At 38.9% G+C, this 19,936-nt stretch overlaps 1 protein-coding gene across 1 annotated transcript; it reads right to left on the reverse strand.

The window, feature by feature from the left end:
• Nucleotides 1-95: 95 nt before the first annotated feature.
• Nucleotides 96-3,417, reverse strand: LOC147632889 (uncharacterized). The gene has a single exon (XM_086807792.1). The coding sequence runs from the start codon at nucleotides 3,037-3,039 to the stop codon at nucleotides 607-609; it is 2,433 nt and encodes an 810-aa protein (XP_086663918.1). The 5' UTR covers nucleotides 3,040-3,417; the 3' UTR covers nucleotides 96-606.
• Nucleotides 3,418-19,936: the final 16,519 nt, after the last annotated feature.

The raw sequence follows: 19,936 nt of genomic DNA on the forward strand, positions 1-19,936 counted from the left end.
AAGAAAGGGAAAGACATAAATAGGGGAATTTACCTAAAGGTCGTCTTATAAGTGCCCCTTCATTGTTTATTTTTTTGTGGCAAACATCACCATACTTATTGAATTCCTGGCACATGCCAACAAACAATTATATTATTGTGAGACATTTCTCTCCATGAGTTTTTGTACGCTATAATCCATGTAGCGGAACCATCTCAATGATGACGCTTCCGCTTTGCCCCTTGCACGTTGGCATAGCATGCACTCACCATAATAGACCATATCATACATGAAGATTCAGCATAGATATGAAACCGCCCATCAGTGATCATACAAAAAGAATATTGTCCGTCAAGACGTAGGTAGAGTGGCACACATTGAGAATGTACACTCATTTTACAAGTTTTGTTTAGACTGGCATTGTTGGCAGGCGTAAGTTGGCGAGATATGTAAAGCGGTAAAGAAAACCATAGAGCATACAGTGCCAACACTTGCCTTTTAATTGCATTCACATAGAGATAAGTACCAACGCATGGCATTGATGTAGGTTTGCCCTGGCCTTGCAGAAAGTAAAGCTACAAGAATGTGATGACTGCTTTGTCGAACTTTGAACACTGAAGGAATTTGTCAATAAGATGCCAACCTCACTGGCTCAGATTTGCACCTCTGCAAACAGAAAGCAGAGGACAGGGAAGCTCTCTCTTTGCCACTGGCAGCTTTGAGCAGGCGAGCATACGTTCCCACCTCATGATGCAGGTGAGACATGGCCTTCAGCATGGCCTTCTGCTGTTGCTTTCCTGACCCCTCCATGCATTTCTTTTCTGAGGCCGCATCTAATGAGATCCTGAAAGCTCCCAAATTGCACCTCAGAACCAGGAGGGTTTCTGAAGTTGCTGGGGCAGGGCTAGATGGAGGTGGAGCCGGACCATGGTCCAGAACAGAAGATGGAGACGGAGCTAGAGCTTCTGCAACTGGTCTCTCCTCCCCTCTCTCTGCCTCCTCCTCAACAAGTTGACAATTGCCTTCATGAGCAGTGTCTTTTTCATCTGGCTTGCCTTCAAAGCCACCATTTGAATTCTCCTCTTTGATAATATTTGGTTTTGATTCCTTCGTGGTGCTCGTCCTCGGTGGTGGATTGTCATTGCGCGTCTTTTTCGACTCTTGCTCGTCAATCATATTACAGTACCCCTGTTCAGCTCGCTGACTTCCAACGCTAGAGCTCCTAAGTAGGAGCGAAGAACCTCGCCCAATCAGCTGCTTCCCACTCTGGCTCCCAACACTGCAGCTCCTACCCAAAGGAACACCTTTTGTTTTCTTGCCCTCTACAGAACCCTTTGCAATCTCCACAATTAAGGGCGAAACTTTTCCAGTCTCCTGAATTTCAGGCACATCCTTATTTGGTAAGTCACCATTCTCTGCATGTTGCGATGCAGCTACCACTAAGCTGCAGCTCTTCCACAATGTGGCTTCGACTTGGGTGTCAAGCCACTCTACTGTAGAATTAGAGATCTCCTGAGAGGTGGGCTGAGCGGCTGCACTGCACTCTGTCGGACGAGAGAGTTGTTGAGCTACCTTGCAGCTTCTCCATAGTGAAGCTTCAAGCTCCGCATCAAGCCAATTTGCTCCTATCCTATCCACTAGCCTTCTCTCACTTGAGCTATCCCTGGGCTGCCGAACAACAGTGCAGCTCTCCCATAGCCAAGTTTCAGGGACAATATCTAAAGAAACTCTCAAAGCCTCAGTTTCGCTTGTCCTTCGCAAAGCAGCATTTACCAGATCTGAATCCCTTTCCTGATGAGGGAGCCTGATATCCGTGCAGCCTGCAGCTGGGAGAGAGCTTATCTGTTCAATTGTGTGCTCCGACAACACTGCAGTCTGTGCCACTACTTCATCTAGTTTGTCCGTCTCCATTTTGAGAGGGGCTGACGTTGGTGTGGCTTGCACACTGTTGGAGCGAGTGAAGCTTTGCGAAACAGATTTGCACCTCTTCAGGAAGGATTTCTGAGTGCTGGGTTTGAGCCAGTCTTCAGCTGCTTTACGCTCGAGAGGTCCTGTATCTCCAGTTTCAGAGATTGTATCCTGTCCTTCTGTGGACCTGCATTGCGAAGGAGCAGAGGTGCTCCTCTTCAAGGAAATGCTGTTGCAGGGTACAGGAGACGCCAGCCCTGGCAGATGTTCCACGTTGCGCCGCATTAACAACAGGGCACCTGGAGGGGGTGGCTCTGGCTCGAATGTATCATCATCATCTATCTCTGTCTCTGACCTGGGCTCCTCCCTTGCTTTAGCCATGACTTCTTGCTGTAGAGTGCTGGAGATGGAAGCTGATTCCTCGGATCTGGAGGTTTTCTTTGGGATCTCCAGCACTGCTTGTTCCTCTCCTTCAGCTTGAACAGCAGAATTGGCAGTGGAGGAACGTTGCCTTTCTCTCCTATTATTACCGAACGAGCAGGATGCCTGCTGTTCGAGGTGCGTCATTGCAGCTCCTTTGCTTTCATCTTGACCAGGTTTCGCCTCCGTTTCCTGCTGGATCAACACAAGCGACTTGGCGAGTACTGCGCCGCTGCTCTTCTTGTCGCCCTTGAAGGAAGTCAAGCTTCCATAAGAATCACAGGGCAGCCCGAAACACGAGAAGTCTCTGGCGAAGCTAGAACAAGCCGACTCCTTCTTCGCCTCTTTCTGCTGCCCATCAACATCCTTACCTTTTTTGCGCTTGACCCTCACTTGCCCAATGCATGTGACTTTGGGAGACGTGGGTTCTTCCTCTTCGAAGCCCTGTTTCTTAGCAGCCACCTTGGAGAAGATGGAACTGGAGAGGGCTCCCCTGCGGGACTCCTTGCCCTTGTCCCGAGCGGGGCTTAGAACAGGCCTGGGCACCAAATTGAGGGACGTCCTGGGCGCAAAGCACACAAAGAGGTCATTGCTGGATCTAGAACCTCTCCTCCCCCCACCGCCCTTGGACTTGCGCTGGCTGTCAGAGCGCGATAGAGTCTCTCGCGCATCCATACTCGAGTTGGACCTCCCTAGCGCTGCCTCAGGCATGCTCTCCGGAGCCGCGGCCATGGGGATCGGGGTCAGTTATTATGAGCTTTTAGAACAGCGGAGGCTTGTAAAGAAAGGGCAACTTGGAGAAATTAAGAGGTTGCGCTTGGGTTTCAACTTTCAAGGAATAGAGGCCGGCGTGGGCAGATTAAGATAGGGCCACAGTAGGTGCAGTGCAGAAGATCGTGTCTTGAAGTTGTTGATGGAGGCCCGGAGGGCTAATAAGAACTGTTGCAGGGGAACGTTCTAGGCTTTGGGGCTCGCACCAAGCGCAGCGAAGGGAAGAGCGGATGGTGCACAGTAATGCATGTGTACAGTCTAATCAGTCGCTCCGGCAGGACTACTGAAAAAGCAAGTTGCGTGCATACATTGCATCCTTGACGCTACTGATCAAACCACGCCATTCCCTGAGTGCTCTAAAACAAAGGGCCTTCACTGTATTTTTCATGTGCTGTATTTGAAAAATCTTGGCTAAACTTTGACTTTGACTTGAAAAAAAGAAGAAAATTTGGAATTTTTAGTTATAAAATCAGCCAAACACAAGATTTTGATTACTCCAACCTTTTTTTTGACCAATAGTAAGTATATACATTACTTCAAGTCTGATTTTAAATCTTGGCCCTTTTAGATAAGAGATTCTGAGTGAACACCCCCCCTAGTCACAAACCTTTACTTCATTCTGAGTGAACACTCCCCCTAGTCACAAACCTTTACTTCATTTAAAAGATTACATAACAGATTTCATCTATCTTCTTCCATCACAAAAGTGGACTGTCCCCAAGAAATTTAGTGCCCCAACTAAATGCAAGCTTCCATCAGTACTGCATCCTCTAGGGGTTTGCTTCTCCAACACTTTGACCAGATTTTGACTGTAGTCCTTGTCCCAAGAGGGTTCTCTACGAATGTCACAAATGTGTAGTCCACTCGCTTCTTCTTCAGATACCATCTTCTAGTTTTAGGACCAAATTTAACATGTCTAGGCTTCAAATCCAGACCAATACAGACCTACATCATATCAACCATATGTTAGGTTTCCCTAGCATGCATGAAGGCCCCCCAAATAAATAAAGAAATCAAGCGATGCCATTTTGCAACCTCGAAATTAGCTGACCCATCGCATCTATATCCAGCTTGTTCACACTGATTACAGACCAACACATACACACACTCTTATGCATCAAATTTGTCATGTCCAATCCAAGAAAGGATCCATTCTAAAATACAATAAAATTCCTACTGACCCAAATTTCCCACAAACACCAAGCTTTGATAATGCTAAATAGTACATCTGTAGCCCCATCATTAGACATCCATTTCCCCAAAATCCAATCTCCCCAATGGCCGTGAATTCCTAAACAATGTTCAACCCACTTGCCAATTTTTCCCCATGCTCCTTTGATAGTGGGAAAGTCCCAGAATGCATGTTTTCCATCCTCCAAGGCAATTCTACATCTGAGGCAACACCCACTAGTAAAGTTTTTTTTTTGGAACTTAATCCCAATGGGCAAATCAGTTTTTCCTTTTAACAATTTAGCCCCATTGAACCAAGCCCAGTCTTTTATCCAGCAAGACTCGTCAAATGTAGTGGAAAACCACCCGAGTTGAATATGCACTAGCACCTGTCACATTAAATCCCTTTCCCTTGTAGACAAGTCAAATTCTAGCATCAGTTGATCAAGTTGAGCATTGAATTTCTTGAAGCTCTACATTCCCCCATCCCAAGTTATAAGACTCTAAGTTTCCTTCAATTTGTTGTTCAAAATCCTGCATATAAAAGAGAGCTTGTTACTTTCAAAGGAGCATAGGAGAACAATCTGTCTTTCCATCCCAACCCCAACCCCTGCCAATTGCCTTTTGATTGGACCAAGGATACCTCCACTAACTCTCTTACCATTAGTGTCCATGTTTCTTCTTGTTGTAGACATTTGGGGAGAAGTAGGGCAATCCTTACTAAAGTTTGAGCTAGTAAATGCAAAATACCAATTCCACCTTCACTCTTAGGTATAGACAATTTATCCCAAAAAAGCCAACTCTCTTGGTAGCTTTACCATTCCTCCACAAAAAGTCTCTAATAGAAGTGGGAGGGGATCAGAATCCCTTTCATGACAGAGTAGAAGTATGTAACAATGTGTTGAATGCTTATATATTGATTACTCCAACCTTGTTCTTTTTCTTGGTGGGGGGTTTTTCGTGAGCACTCCTCAGAACTTCTTATTTTAGGGGGAGTCCTTAAGTGGAGTTCTTAAAGAAGCGTTCGAAAAGGACAAGTTTGCTTTATTCTGGAACGTGCTCAAAATTTGAAAGTTCAACCTTATCTTGAGAGAAAAAATGATGCCTTTAAGTTTTCAAACAATAGTATTAATTGGATGAGATTATGAAGAAAATGCTTGTTCAAAATTTCATGTTCCTCTTCAACCCATGGTGAACATTGAGAAGGATTCATGTCAGGTTCAGTCAAAAACATTTCCCCAACACTATCCTAAAGGGGCCTCATCCCCTTCATTTACTACTTGATGGTAATGAAACTTCAAGTTTTGTTAAAATTGGTAGAGTTGAGTTTTTCCTCTATAAACGATGCCTACTGCCTTTGAATACAATGCTATGCAAGGTTATGTATGTTTTGTTTTGTTATTTGAGCTAGGTCAACTAGGCACAAATGTGCCCTGTTAAAACGCAAGATTATGTATACATACTATGCATTGTGGGGCATGTCCCTATCGCACATGGGAACTCCCGAGTCTACCTTACCTTGACACCTTTAGGCGATACATACCTACTATCATCAGGGTGTGACTTACTCGCATCACATGCGGCATGGAACTCACGTATGAATGCTCCAAACGATATATTAAAAAAAGGATTCTTAGCAAAGAATCAATAACATGTCTTAAAATTGGTTGATTTACGAGTATAAATAATCTAGATAATATGTTGTGCACACATTGTGGAGCTTCATCCCTATTGTCCACGGTGGGAAATGCAGAGTCCACCTTACTCTGACACCTGAAGGTTGTTTTATCTACTGTTACCACATCTAACTTATTGGCATGACATGTGGCATGGAACCCACATATGAATGCTCCAAATAATAGATTTAAAAAAGGGTTTTTAGCAAAGAATCAATAATTTACCTTAAAAGTGGTTGATTTATGGGTATAAATAATCTAGATGGTTAGCATGGCTAGTCAAGCAGTGCTAGACCAAAACATTTTTCCCAACTCCTTAAAATAAGGAGAACTCCTAATTTTGGCCAGTTTTTCTCTTACATCCGTGTACACTACTGTCATGTGAGCTAAGGGAGGAGCAAAGGAGATCGCTAGAGAGAGTGAGCTAGAGGAGGAGAGAAGATAGTTTTAGAGGAGATGATTAGAGAGAGTGAGTGACACGAGATACTTCAAGAGGAGATGACTAGAGAGAGTGGTTGGAATAAAACATGGGCTCAAATATATTGGTGCTCATCATATTCATATTGATATTGGCAAAATATTAACCATTAATTTTAAGGCCATAACGAGTTTTTTTTTTCACCTCAACCGTGGTCCGTACGCTTACAAGACCGCTTTTTCCTTAGCAGGACGTCACCTCAACATGTTTTTCCTGCAGGCTGCCTGCCCCTGTCCGGGTGGCCCATTTAACCTACGGCTCTAGTATAGAGTCTAGTGTCTCGGACCCAGGCAAAAAGAAAAAAAAAATGAAGCTTGGGAAGCGCGATGAGTGGAATCTAGCAGTCTACCACACAAGGTAGAGCTACTATATACACTAACTAGCTAGCAAGTAGTAGAGGAGATTAGATTAGATATAGTCTCGACAAATAATACACATCATCCGGATTCGGGGCATGTTCTCCAGATCTACGAGGTACAGCCATGGGATGGGCCATGATCCTAATGATGCATGTGCCGATGGCCATGCATGACACCGCGAGTAAGGAGAAATTGGTGTTCGTTCACATACGAGAAAAAAAAATTCCATGGAGGAGCGCAAACTTTAAGCTGGATTTTACAAAACATTTTGGGGTGTTGTAGGCGGACCCTTAATGATGACATGGGAGTTCGCCAATTGTTATGGCACTCTTCAACCTCACAAGAATGTGGACATTGTTGACTACCATCTACAAACTCTTTGCAAACGCTTTATCTAGAAAGCTCATGCATACTTTGATAAGTGGGATAAGACTAGAGAAGAGGGCGCATGTATATCTTATATGATATAATAGCTCTCTAAGACGGGGTCTAATCAACCCTTTGTTTTCTTTAAATTTGAGTTTGAAAAGGCCTATGGCAAATTAGAATGGCCATATATTCCAACTTGCCACATATCACGAAATGTTAGGATACCCTAGTATATGCTAATATCCCAACAGCTAGGGCCTGCATCAGCTTATCCCTGCTTGTAAAACCTAGACTGACTCAGCAAACACATTATCATTTTATTTATATAATTTACAAACCAATCATCCTCAAATACAAAGGAAGAAGCTTTCAAATTTTGGCAGAGATCTCATTAAGGTCATACTAAATCTTTAGAAGGACATATAAGAATTGTGGTCACTTTTCTTTGAGAGATTTTAAGTGGCTCAACGTAAGGAAATCGCTTCCTATTCCCAACACACACACACACCCCCCACTAAAAAAAAAGGCAATGCATGTTTTCACATCCATAGCAATATAAAGTGGCATTTGCTACTTGATCCTCAACCATAGAATAGGAAATTTCAAGTGATTCGAAGTTAAAAAATCCTTGAAAAAAAGAGATGCCTACTATGGTTAACTTTGCACAAACTTCTTTAGACATAGGATAGAGTTTAGAGAATTGATGTTAGTAATGGCTTATTTCCAATGTGCAGGTCTACCACTGATGAAGATGTACTTCATCTATTTATATCTTTTCCTCTCAACAAGCAAATATGGGAGCTTGTTCACCTTCTAATTAAACTAGTTTATGACTTTCCCTTGACCTTCAAAGAGATTATTTTAGGAGATAATAGAGATATCATTGCCCTGCTTTGAAGTCGTTTAGGGCTGAAGCTCTATGGAAAATTTGAGTGTCTAGAAATATAATTATATTTTCAAAGAGATTATTTTAGGAGATAATAGAGATATCATTGCCCTGCTTTGGAGTTGTTTAGGGCTGAAGCTCTATGGGAAATTTGAGTGTCTAGAAATATAATTATATTTTCAAATTTAAAGGGTGAACCAAGTCACTGCTCATAAACAGCTGCCTATTAAATTTCTATCAACTTTATAAGAGTGCTTATGTCGTCCATCCAAACAACTAAACTAGATAAACTAGTTGAAAGAGAAAAGACTATTCAAAAGAGCAATTTAGATAAAACGTTATTTTGCTTCATCGTAACAAAGTCCAACATCCAAGTATTTATGTGTGGAGATGACTTTCTCCATATAACCTAGCACCACTTGGCATCCCTTGTCTTTTGGCGCATTAGTGTCTTTAGGAGATAGTGAAGATTTTGATGCAACTTAATTGGTGGGTTCTTTGTGTAAGGAAGGAATTTTGGGTGCACATGCACATGGGGCATGGGCCTAGGCCTTGGGGACTATAGAAGGCATCAGCCTTAGGACTATTGTATCTTTTGATAATATACACTTTATCTTTCTTAGAGCCTTCTTGGAGCTTATGGCCCAAGCTTTCATGGTGGCTAGTCCCATGAAAATCACATGTGCACCCATGCTAATGAGTGCAAGGCCATATCATGGTGGCAAACTTCCCATGTCTAGGTGCTACTCCCTATGATGATGAGTGGATCTATGTTGGTACTCCCTTCAGGAGTGAAATCTCCATCTCTATCCCAAGATCCCTTCCTTGCATTAGTATCAGAACTTTGCTTTGATCTTAATAGCTTTTGGCTTTGATCTTGGTAGTGATTAAGACTTAATCAATTTTTAGATTAAGTTTTTACACTAAAGGTAAGAAACTTGCATTACATGTCTCACTTAATATTTACAATCTTAATAAATTTGTTATCATCAATCCTTGTCAAGGTTAATGGTTAATCACATTGACACTTATCCTTACAATTAATCACTTTCTTAATCAAAAATTATTAGATAGCACTCAATCACCTACTAATGATGCAAAATGTGTCACAAAAGATTGCAAGAACTTGATCAACTTGCAAAACTCCCATAAGATTCACTAATCTTGCTTTTTTTGTATCAATTTCAATAAGAATCCAACAATTGTGTTTTTCTTGTTTGAGTTTTCAATAATATTCATGGTTTTTTAAAGTTTGTAGCACTTTCTTTGAAAGAAACACCATTGCTTGCAAGAAATGATCAAGATTAAGAAAGATGTGATCAAGAATCACTCATTGATGTTAAGTCTGCTCAAGATTTGATTTTTGCACTTAAACCTTTGTAAACTTTATAATCTACACCAAGATTTCTCTAAACTCGAATCTACATAGAAAACTGTTTAAATCTACAACAGAATTGTAATTTGCACATAAATCTACTCAAATATGTAACAAAATTGTAACCTATGCACTTTTTTGATAAACTCTGCACCAAGATTTGCACAACCACCACCAAGAATCGAAAGAACCTAGGCAAATGTTGAAGGAAACCGGGGTTTATGGAAATATTTGATGAAAGAAGTCACTAATCAAGGAAACTATGCACTAAACTCAGAGAATAGGATTTCTTAAAATAGCGATAATATATATTCAAAATAATTAACTCTAATCTCATTGCTAATCCACACAAATCAAGATTTAATAGGTTGACTTGGATAACCAATTAACCCTGTTAGGAATCATACCTAGTCTACTGGTGTAATTCAAAATAGCGATAATATATATTCAAAATAATTAACACTAATCTCATTGCTAGTCCACATAAATCAAGATTTAACAAGTTGACTTGGATAACCAATTAACCCTGTTAGGAATCATACCTAGTCTACTGGTGTAAACCAATGTGCTCCATACACCACAAGGTTGAAAGTGTTGGTTGTTGGAGAAGTAATATAGATCATTAATTGATGTACATATAAAAGCATTTACAACAGACTAAGGGTGAAGTGTACTACAAGGAGTTCACTATTCACAAACAATTTCTCAGCAGCAAGAAAAAACATACAAACTAGTTAACACATAGTAGTGACTTTTGAAGAGGCAAATCAAACTCAGCATATTGTAGGGTTCCCTTTTGCAAAAGAAAAAAAAACAATTGCAAGAAGATTTCTCGTCGGTATGGTGCATGATGTGGTGAAAAGCTTGTGAGATCCCTCTCTTGAAAAGCCGTGTGTAGTTCAGTTAAAGAGTGCACGCCAACTCCTATAGAGGTGATAAAGTGAAACATAAGCCAACTCTTACAGGTGCATCAGGAGGCCTACATTGGTATTCTTGTAGGCAAGTCATAGCACAAAGCAGCATAAGAGGGTATATTTATGAGCTATTGGTAATGGCAAGGTAGCGACACCTCAGCAAGCTTAGGAAGTGCATGCTGCCATTCAAGATTAGAGGAGTAAAAATGTCTCTGTTTGAAGTTTCTTCACAGATTCACATAATCTATGGCGGTTCTGTGAATGGCGCAAACTGTGCAGAGCTAGCCAAACAAGAAGACAGAGATAGGTTTTTGGTCAGAGGAACCTCTTTGAAGGGTTTGAAATTTTCCACCATTTGCAACTCAGTGACAAAAAAGGTAGCCGTTGGAGCCTCTTAGGCAACTGCGTTACAAAATGGCATGGAGGTAGTTTTTTTTGGAGACATGAAAACAGAAGGGGGGTGCCTATTCACCTGTCTTAGGGTTTCTCATACTTTTCACACTTCCCCTACACTCTTGGCCATCTCAGCTATGTTTGAGGTGTTTACATGCCTTGTATTTTGTGGAGTTTTTCACATGTGCTTTACAGTCCGGGTGGCTTAACATTTGATATAGTGCTTTGGATATGTTCACATGCTTTGAGTGTGTTGGGTCGTGTTCATGCATAGCCATGATTTACTACTATTATCCTTCATTAGATTGACACACTACATGTCATCATCATCATCGATTTCCATTTTAGATCCCGATCATAGGAGATTTGCTCATGCTTTGTCATCATGGCTCTATACTCATTATCGTGAGTTGCAAACTTATGTCTTGGATCACATTTCTTTTGCCAAGTTCACACATACCTTTGGTACTTCGAGGCTTAGACATTTATATCCTCATTCATCAACTTCATGCTATGATGAGGCATCATACTCATGCCATGGATAGATGTTCGAGCATGAGGGTTTAACGCCTAGCCATTTGAGACACTTATTTGATGAGAGGGATATATGTCCTAAATGGTCTAGACGTGACGACTTTGTTGATTCATTGCTTGGCTACCTCAACACGTATGGTTCGACATTGTTTGAATGGGATGATTCTTCTATTGGGCATGATCTCAAGGACAGGGGTAGCATCGAGCATTGTGGGTGATGATATGTTTATGCCTACCTTCCTTCCTAAAGATCATGTGGATGCAACATTAGGTGATCATGAGGATCTATTGGAGGATCATGAGCATTTGACTAGTGATACATCCATAGTTACACATGAGATTAGTGATTACTTCACATGTGGGTTTATGCGATACCTATGAGCATTGTGGGTGATGATATGCTTATGCCTACCTACCTTCCTAGGGATCATGTGGATGCATTAGGTGATTATAAGGATCTACTAGAGGATCATGAACATTTGACTAGTAATGCATCCATAGTTACACACGAGATTAGTGATACATGTGGGTTCATGGTAAACGTATGAGCATAGGCTAGAGTTTCTTGTGTTAGATATGTCAAGTTATTTTCCTAGGGCTTACGCATGTGGGTTCGACCACTACTCCTAGTTCTCATGTATTTGAGTAATTAGGCATAGTGCATGAGAGTAGTGATGACCTAAGGTGAGACCTCGTAGGAGAGGCAAGATTATGCATTTGGAGCATATTATTATTAGATCATATGTTGTTGATCTTGAGGTATTTGTATTTGATATAAAAATCATCTTAGATTTAGTATTGATAGAGGTTGATTTATCATGGGATATAGGTCATATAGAGGTACCCTTGATGGAGATAGACTATGTCTATGGGGATGACCTTAGAGAGCTTGAGGATGCCATGGATGATACCACTTATCTTTCATGTGTGGATTCATTCAGTATTTAATGATGATTATAATGATCATGTGTCTACTTTGGATCATCATACACATGTAAAGGTCTTACGAATGAGGATATGCTGTAATTTCTCAGCCTACTGTGATTCATTGTGACGATTTGAGTGCTTTAAATCTATCTAAGAATCCAATTTGTCATTAATGTGAAGGAGTATTTCATTTGGGAAAAGATTGTGGAAAGAGATATACATGTTTCACATAGCTAATTTTAATTGCTTAAAAAGCATATAGCTGCAGTTGGTGTTACGAATAGAAAGAACCAGTGAGGCATTTGAAGAAAATTTATTCTACAAAGTTGTAGAACACTATAAGGTTTTTTAATCCTCCACCCTCATCACTATATCATTGTGTGGGTGATAATGGTGGCTACTCTACTTTGTAATGCCCCCTATATGAGGAGTAGCCATTGTGTTAAAGCACTAAGGCAACAACACCTGGTAGTGCCTTAGATGTTTAAGAGATAGCTTATGTTGATTTAGCACCATGCCAAGTAAGATGCATATAAGTGTGGGCTGACTGGTAGCACTCTTGGGTAGAAGGAGATCTTCTCAAGACACCTAGTCTTTGGTTATGGGACCCAAACAAGTGCCCAAATGATCTCAAATGGATCTGGAAGCTATGCTATGCCTCTTTTGTTTAGTCTAATATGGTTCCAATTGGATGATGTGGCTAGTTTGGTCCACTTGAACTAGTAGTAGAATTGTGAGACCTATGATACGACTAACTCTGGGTCTGTCCTAAGTATTTCCAATGGGCAATCAAACCTTGAGATAAAGTTCTTGTTTAAAAACTTGGTAGTTATCCTAGCATCATTTTTTCTTGTCGCTTTAGCTTTTGCTCACTTGTGGTTAAATAGTTTATTGCTTCAATAAAATAGCGAGCTTATAAATTCCTTATAGTATGACTTTTAGGTTCTACAAAATCTATTTCGTATGATTTAAAGGGTTTTTTGACCATGATAGGTGTAAATGGCATCCTATCTTTTTGTTGAGATATTGTAAATGATTGACACCACTCATCACAACCCTTGACAAATTTAGCGGCATCACTAGATAATATAATCTTGCTTGCAAAACCTTTTACGTAGCAATGGTTTCTTTTTGCATAATATTCTCCTACTATAGCTCACTGTGCTAGTTTTAAAACATCGCCTAAATCATGAAATTCATCTTTAAGCATGCACATCTCGATGATGTAAAACTTTATCTTTTTTTAACTTATATAGTTTTCCTATAATCAATTGATAAGGATAAGCTTGTTTGATCAAGATCCTCATTTAATCTTTGTCCAAGGGTTTGCCAGTAAGATATCTATAAGGCAAAAAGTTAAAGATCTCCTCACTCTAATGTCATAACCAAAAAAATTAAAGATCTCCTCACTTTAATGCTAAATAGAATTTGAACAAAGGAGTATCATGAAACTCATCCTCCATTTTAGTGGTTATCTCACCATTAGGGATTCTTGACATATAATCGATGAGCATGCTGTGAACCTTTTCGCATTGGAGGATGAAATCAAACTTCAAAAGAATAAGTAATCATGCATGATCCATCTTGTTTGCATATAGTTTTTCTACAACATAGAACAATGCTTGATGGTCAACAAAAAAGGTGAATTGGGCATATCCAAAAGGTAATGAAACACTTATGTACCACATAAGCCATAACTAACCTTTCCCTTTCCATTGCAATGCAGTTTATCTTTGCATCATTTTCAATTACTTTCTTGTAAATCATACTTGATAGTCTAATTTGTATTCTCTAGGTTGGGCCAATACATCCAATGGCAAAATTTAATGCATCAATATGCATATGGAAAATGAGATCCTAATTGGGCACTCTAAGGATGGGTGTACTAGCTAGTGCCCTTTTTAATTCATCATCATATACACTTTAGCATGGTTGCACTAGCACATTCCATTTTTAATTCATCATATACTCTTTAGCATTCCTTAGTTCACTCGAAAACTATGATTACCTTATATAGTGGTATGGAAATTTCCACATAGAACACAATTGCCTTTATTATATATCATATAATCTTTAGCATGAGTAGCATATACAATGGTATGGTAATTTCCACATAGAACACAATGCCCCTTTTAATTTATTATATTATAATCTTTAGCATTCCTTTGTCCACTCAAAAATTATGAGTGGCGTATACTATGGTATGGCAATTTCCACATAGAACACATAAATCACAATGAATTTTGTTAGTATTCTACAGGTTCTATAAAGTGTCTATTTTAGTTTTGTGGTGGGTGGTAACTCTAGAATCAAATTATTTACTCTTATCTATGGAGATATCATTTTTGAACATAATGTGACCAATAGTTTTCCCTATTGAACCCAAAATATATATAACTGACATCTTAATAGCACCTTTCTTAGGCAAAGCCAAATGCTTTTTCCAAATTATTTACTCTTATCTATGGAGATATCATTTTTTGAATATAATGTGACCAAGAGTTTTCCCTACTGAACCCAACATATATATAATTGACATCTTAATAGCACCTTTCTTAGGCAAAGCAAAATTCTTTTTCCAACGCAAGTTTTCACAAAGCACATCAATGAAATTCTCAAGGAATCTAAAAAGATATTCCTTGTATCCTACACACATCAATCTTAAAAAAGTATCTAAATTATTGGTAAAGAAAAAAGGCATAACCTTATAAGCATATATTTTCCATATTGTGGTAAAATCCATCTTATGTTGATATTATAGGGTAATGTATTGGTTACATCTTGAGAAGTCATCCAAGAAACTATATGCTTATTTTCCTGCCACTCTTTCCAAAACATGTTCAATGCATGGAAGAAGATAATTGTTTCTCCACGTAGTGACATTAACTTTCTTTATGTCCACACACACTTGATATTTCCACTCTTTTTAGGCACTTCAATAATGGGTGATACTTATTCAATATGCTTAATCCCATAGATTAATGTTGCATATTTTTTTTTGTCAATTTCCTCCCTATTAATATTTTAGGCTTGTTGAGTAAGAACGATCCACTCGATGTAATCCCTTAATGATAGGCATAGTATATTGTACCATCTCAACTTGTCTATATCTTCCCATATCAAACAATCCTTGATTTATTTCAAGAGATCATTCAAATATTTATCCCCCTCTAGAGTCAAATCATTGATGTCAGTGTAAATTGGTTTAGAATCCTCTCCACAATCGGTTATGTATAGTTCTTTGAGCTCTATTGGGCCATCATAATAAACACCTACTCGACCTTCTATAGAGCATTGAGCCTAGGTTCTTGGCTATCTTCTCTTTCTCCTAGGATTCTCTTAGCTTCCTTTTTTTGCTTAAGCCAAAGTTTTGTTGCGGCATCTTCTCTTTGATTTCCAATCTCAATTGGTTAGGTTGCTCAATCAAGTTCTGAAGTTTCATCACTTGTTTCTCTAGGCTTGAGTTCTCTTCTCCCCAATTCTTAGTGAATTCATGATGAACTTGTAAGTGTTCTCCTCAAGATATTATTTTGGTTGACTTCGTAGTTCTTGCACTTACTCCAAGTCTTGATAAGCTATCCGATAATGAATTAAAGGATTCATTGTACTAAGTACTGGTATACACATTGCATGATTCATTTATTACTTGATTAATTTCAACACTGACCATGTTAAGTGAAGTTCTTGGTACCTTACATTATCTTTAATATTCAGGTAATTAGTTACTTACCTTGGGCATCACATTGAAAGTTTTTAACAAGTACATTTAGGTTTTATGAAAGTAAAGTGTTTGTCATATGTAATAATATCATCAATGGTTTCTCTTGTGACATGATTGCTATACCTAAACAAAGATTGTTTGATCTATTTTGGATTTGTCACCAAAAAAACTTCCACCCATGGGGTGAGTCGTCCATGTCTTGGGATTAATCTTGACTATCCTATATGAACATGTGGTTTGTGGAGCATTTATGAAGAAGTCAAGATTCCCTCATCAAAGGTTGAGCTAGAATGATATTATAAGATATTGGTGTGACAAAAAGTGAATGAAAAGATTTTGATTTTAAGGCAGAGAATTCTCATTGGTCTAGTGACTTTATCACTTGCCATCTTCACAATAAGGTCTATATGTTCTAAAGGAGGTTTTGTGCTACTTCTCCTAACAATACTTAGTGATAATTGTAATGCCAGCACCACCCTCTAGCATAGCAATGGCTTCCCAACGTTTTTCATACATCCAAAAGGGTGGCATTAGTGTCATCTTTCTCAAAGTAATCAATCACCAATGTCATTCACTAAAATGATGGCTATTCTATCCTTCAAGCTCTTTAATAATAATAGGGTTCATTCAAGTAGGCAACTAGGCAAGGATTCTTGGCACTCCTCTATGTAAGGAGGATTTGGCTTAATACATTCAAAAGGGTGGCATTAGTGTCATCTTTTGTAACCAAGGTTATTCACCAAAATGATGGCTAATTTCTATCCTTCAAGCACTTCAATAATACTAGGGTTCATTTGTTAAGTAGGAAACTAGGCAAGGATTCTTGGGGATCCTCTTTGTAATAAGGAGGATTCAGCTCAATATCAACTTCATATACCTTATTGTCTGCTAGTTCCTTGATCACCATTTGATTTATTTAAGTAGATCTCAATGCTTGAGAGTGCGGTGGTAGTAGAAACATATGGAGGTAAAGTAACCTTTAAGTAACCTATATGCTCCCCTTTGAGTATTTGCAACAACACTAGGCAGTTCTAGTGTCAGAGTTGGTTTTACTATTATAGTTGGTCCTATGCTAGTCCTAGCTATACCACTAGCCAAGTTCGATGTTAGATACGTTTCCCCTTTAAACTAGGTCTCAACTCCCCTTTCCTTAGCTACAGTATTCTAACAAGGAGTTTAAATGGATGAATTAGTAGCCACATGCTATCCAAAAGAGATTGTAGTTCCACTCAATGGGTCATTTAGCTTGGTTTTTTCATATGGCCTATAACAAAAACTTCCCATGTACTTTTTGGGATAGCAGTGTGAACTACTGGCAAGTTAGTTTTAGCTGCACAACATTGTTCTCTTTCTTTCATCTCATTTATTTCTCATAGACATACAATACCAATGGATGATTCTCTTGAAGTTATTGCTTTGTGTAGCATTCAAGTGTTAGTTGGATATCCTTCATAACATAATCTAAGTTTTAGTTTCATTGTATACCAAACTCCATGTCCCTTGAGGTAGCATTAACCAATCAATTGTAAGCCCTTTCCCTCCCTTGACAAGATGTTACCCCCCACTTCAACCTAGGTTGGAATGGATGAAATTGTCATTGGGAACTTACCTAGACCAAGATGAGATCCAAAGTGTAACTTCCATTTGGTCACTCCTCTCCTCTAGTTTGTACCACTATTGTGTCACTCTCCACGGTTGCTTTGCACCAATAGATGGCTCATTGTCTTGCTCTCACCCATATGTGACACAAAAGAAGAAAGAGGTAAAATACACAACATAATTCACTCTCTCAAGCTCAGCCTCTTATATACATTTGAGTTAGCTAAGAGAGTCCATATAATAGCCCCATAAAGTGACCATATAATATTCCCATAAAGGGTCCACATATCCCCATAAAGTGACCACATAGCCCCATGAAGTGACCATATAATAGCCCAATAAAGTGACCACATAGCCCCATAAAGTGACCATATAGCCCCAATAAAGTGACCATATAATAGCCCAATAAAGTGACCACATATAGCCCCATAAAGTGACCATATAATATAGCCCCATAAAGTGACCATATAATATAGCCCCATAAAGTGACATATACTTGACGTCATGTTCACAATATGGCTAGTAAAAACTTACTTTGGCTAAAAAGATTTATGCATCTTTTCCATTTTCTAATATAATTCCAGTCTTTCAAAAAAAAAACATAAGAAGACCAAGACAAGGGATATAGGCTTTATAACATCATCCTTACATGGAAATAAATATTATAACTCTTGGCTAAGCTTTTTCTAGTCTATTGCAAAATGTAATGTGCAAGTAAGTATATGCAAAAATTATTAACCCCAAAAGTAAGTATATGTAAAAAGTGTTAACCCCATGGGATAAGGACAACCACATGTTTAGGATGGTTTAGGATAAGAGGAGGTATATATATTGAAGTGGATTAATACAATTTAGGATAATAGAATGTGTAGATGTTGAGGTGCTTTGTAACCTTTTGGGAAAGAAGACACTTGATTTAGGATAATAGAATGTGCAGATGTTGAGGTGCTTTGTGACCTTTTGGGAAAGAAGAAACTTGATTTAATAAGAGAAGGGTAGCATATATGCATGGGTGTGGTTTGGGATATGGTTTCAAGACCTTAAAAAGGGTGGAAACTAAGAAAATTGAAAACTTTGGGTCCCATCAAATTTGAGATAGGATGACATGGGAATGTTGGGATATATTATGGCACATGGGTAATGGAGGCATATGTCACGGCACGAAAATGGTAGGGTGAATCATGGAAAATAGATTATAATCTTGTTAGAAATATTTTTATTAATTCTAGATGTCTAAATAGACCATAAAATATCAGCTCTAATAACTATCCAGCATGGAAAGGACCTAGAGACATCATTTCCTTCCAAGTGAAGTGATAATCATGAACATGCTAGATTAACTTTGTGTAAAATTAGCTATAGATTTTTTTTTTTGGGGATGTTGTTAATCAAGATTCAGGTTCCACCTTTTGTTGAGGTGTTGTGAAGATCAAGGTTCTTTGGGAAGGGGGGCTACCATTCTCAAACTAAAAACCTTCGAGCAATCATCAAGCTTGCTAAAGTTGTTCGATCTTGGCATTTCTTTCTTTAACACACTATGAAAAGTTCAAGAACAGATTCCACCTTTTGTTGAGGTGTTGTAAAGACTAGGGTTCTTTGGAAAGGGGGGCTACTATTCTCAAACCAAAAATCTTCGAGCAATCATCGAACTTGCTGACGTTGTTTGAGCTCCAAAATGGCATTTCTTCCTTTAATGAACCGAAAACCTTCGAGAACCATCAAGCTTACTGAAGTTGTCCGAGCTCCAAAATGGCATTTCTTTCTTTAAAACGCTATTGTAAACTCCACCCTTTCCCTCACTTGGAAAATTTATAGATCTTTAAAATTATACTTTTTTCATTTAAAATATTTAAATAAATACTTTTTTCATAAGAATAGTATTGTAAACTGAAATGGAGTGATCATAAAGCTGAGATATAGGATAATCCCCATGGATTAATATAAGATTAAAGAGATAATCTCATATAAAGAACCATGATGCCTAAGTGAGTTAACCTCCCACTGTTTATGATGTAGGTAGCCAAATATCCCCCAGGGTCAAATGGGAGATGCAGGAAGCCAATGTTGATAATGAGGCTAGGTATGACTCCTACTGGGTCAATTGGATAAATGTAGTATGGATCACGAACCCTTGAATCTAATGTAGCAATAGCTCCTAGGTCAAAAGGAAATCTCAAGTCCGAGAGATATCTTATAAGCCCGTTCTTGTGACCATAACATGGAACACATCCAGGTTATCCGCCAAATGGAAGCAAAAATCCTAACTAGAATGTCGAATGGTCCATGTAGATCAAGAGACCAAGAGATGTCACAAGTGCATCTGAATGGTATGCCATGTAATCATCTACCATATATCCTGATGCGCCCAAAGAAGAATATCTCGGCTCCAAAGGAACTAAGGTCATGTAGACAATCACGGAAGTTAAAGAAACACATCTCAAAGTTGGCATCATGTAG

This window comes from Cibotium barometz, chromosome 13 (assembly GCF_041138505.1).
Source record: "Cibotium barometz isolate CiBa-2024 chromosome 13, ASM4113850v1, whole genome shotgun sequence".
NCBI lineage: Eukaryota > Viridiplantae > Streptophyta > Polypodiopsida > Cyatheales > Cibotiaceae > Cibotium > Cibotium barometz.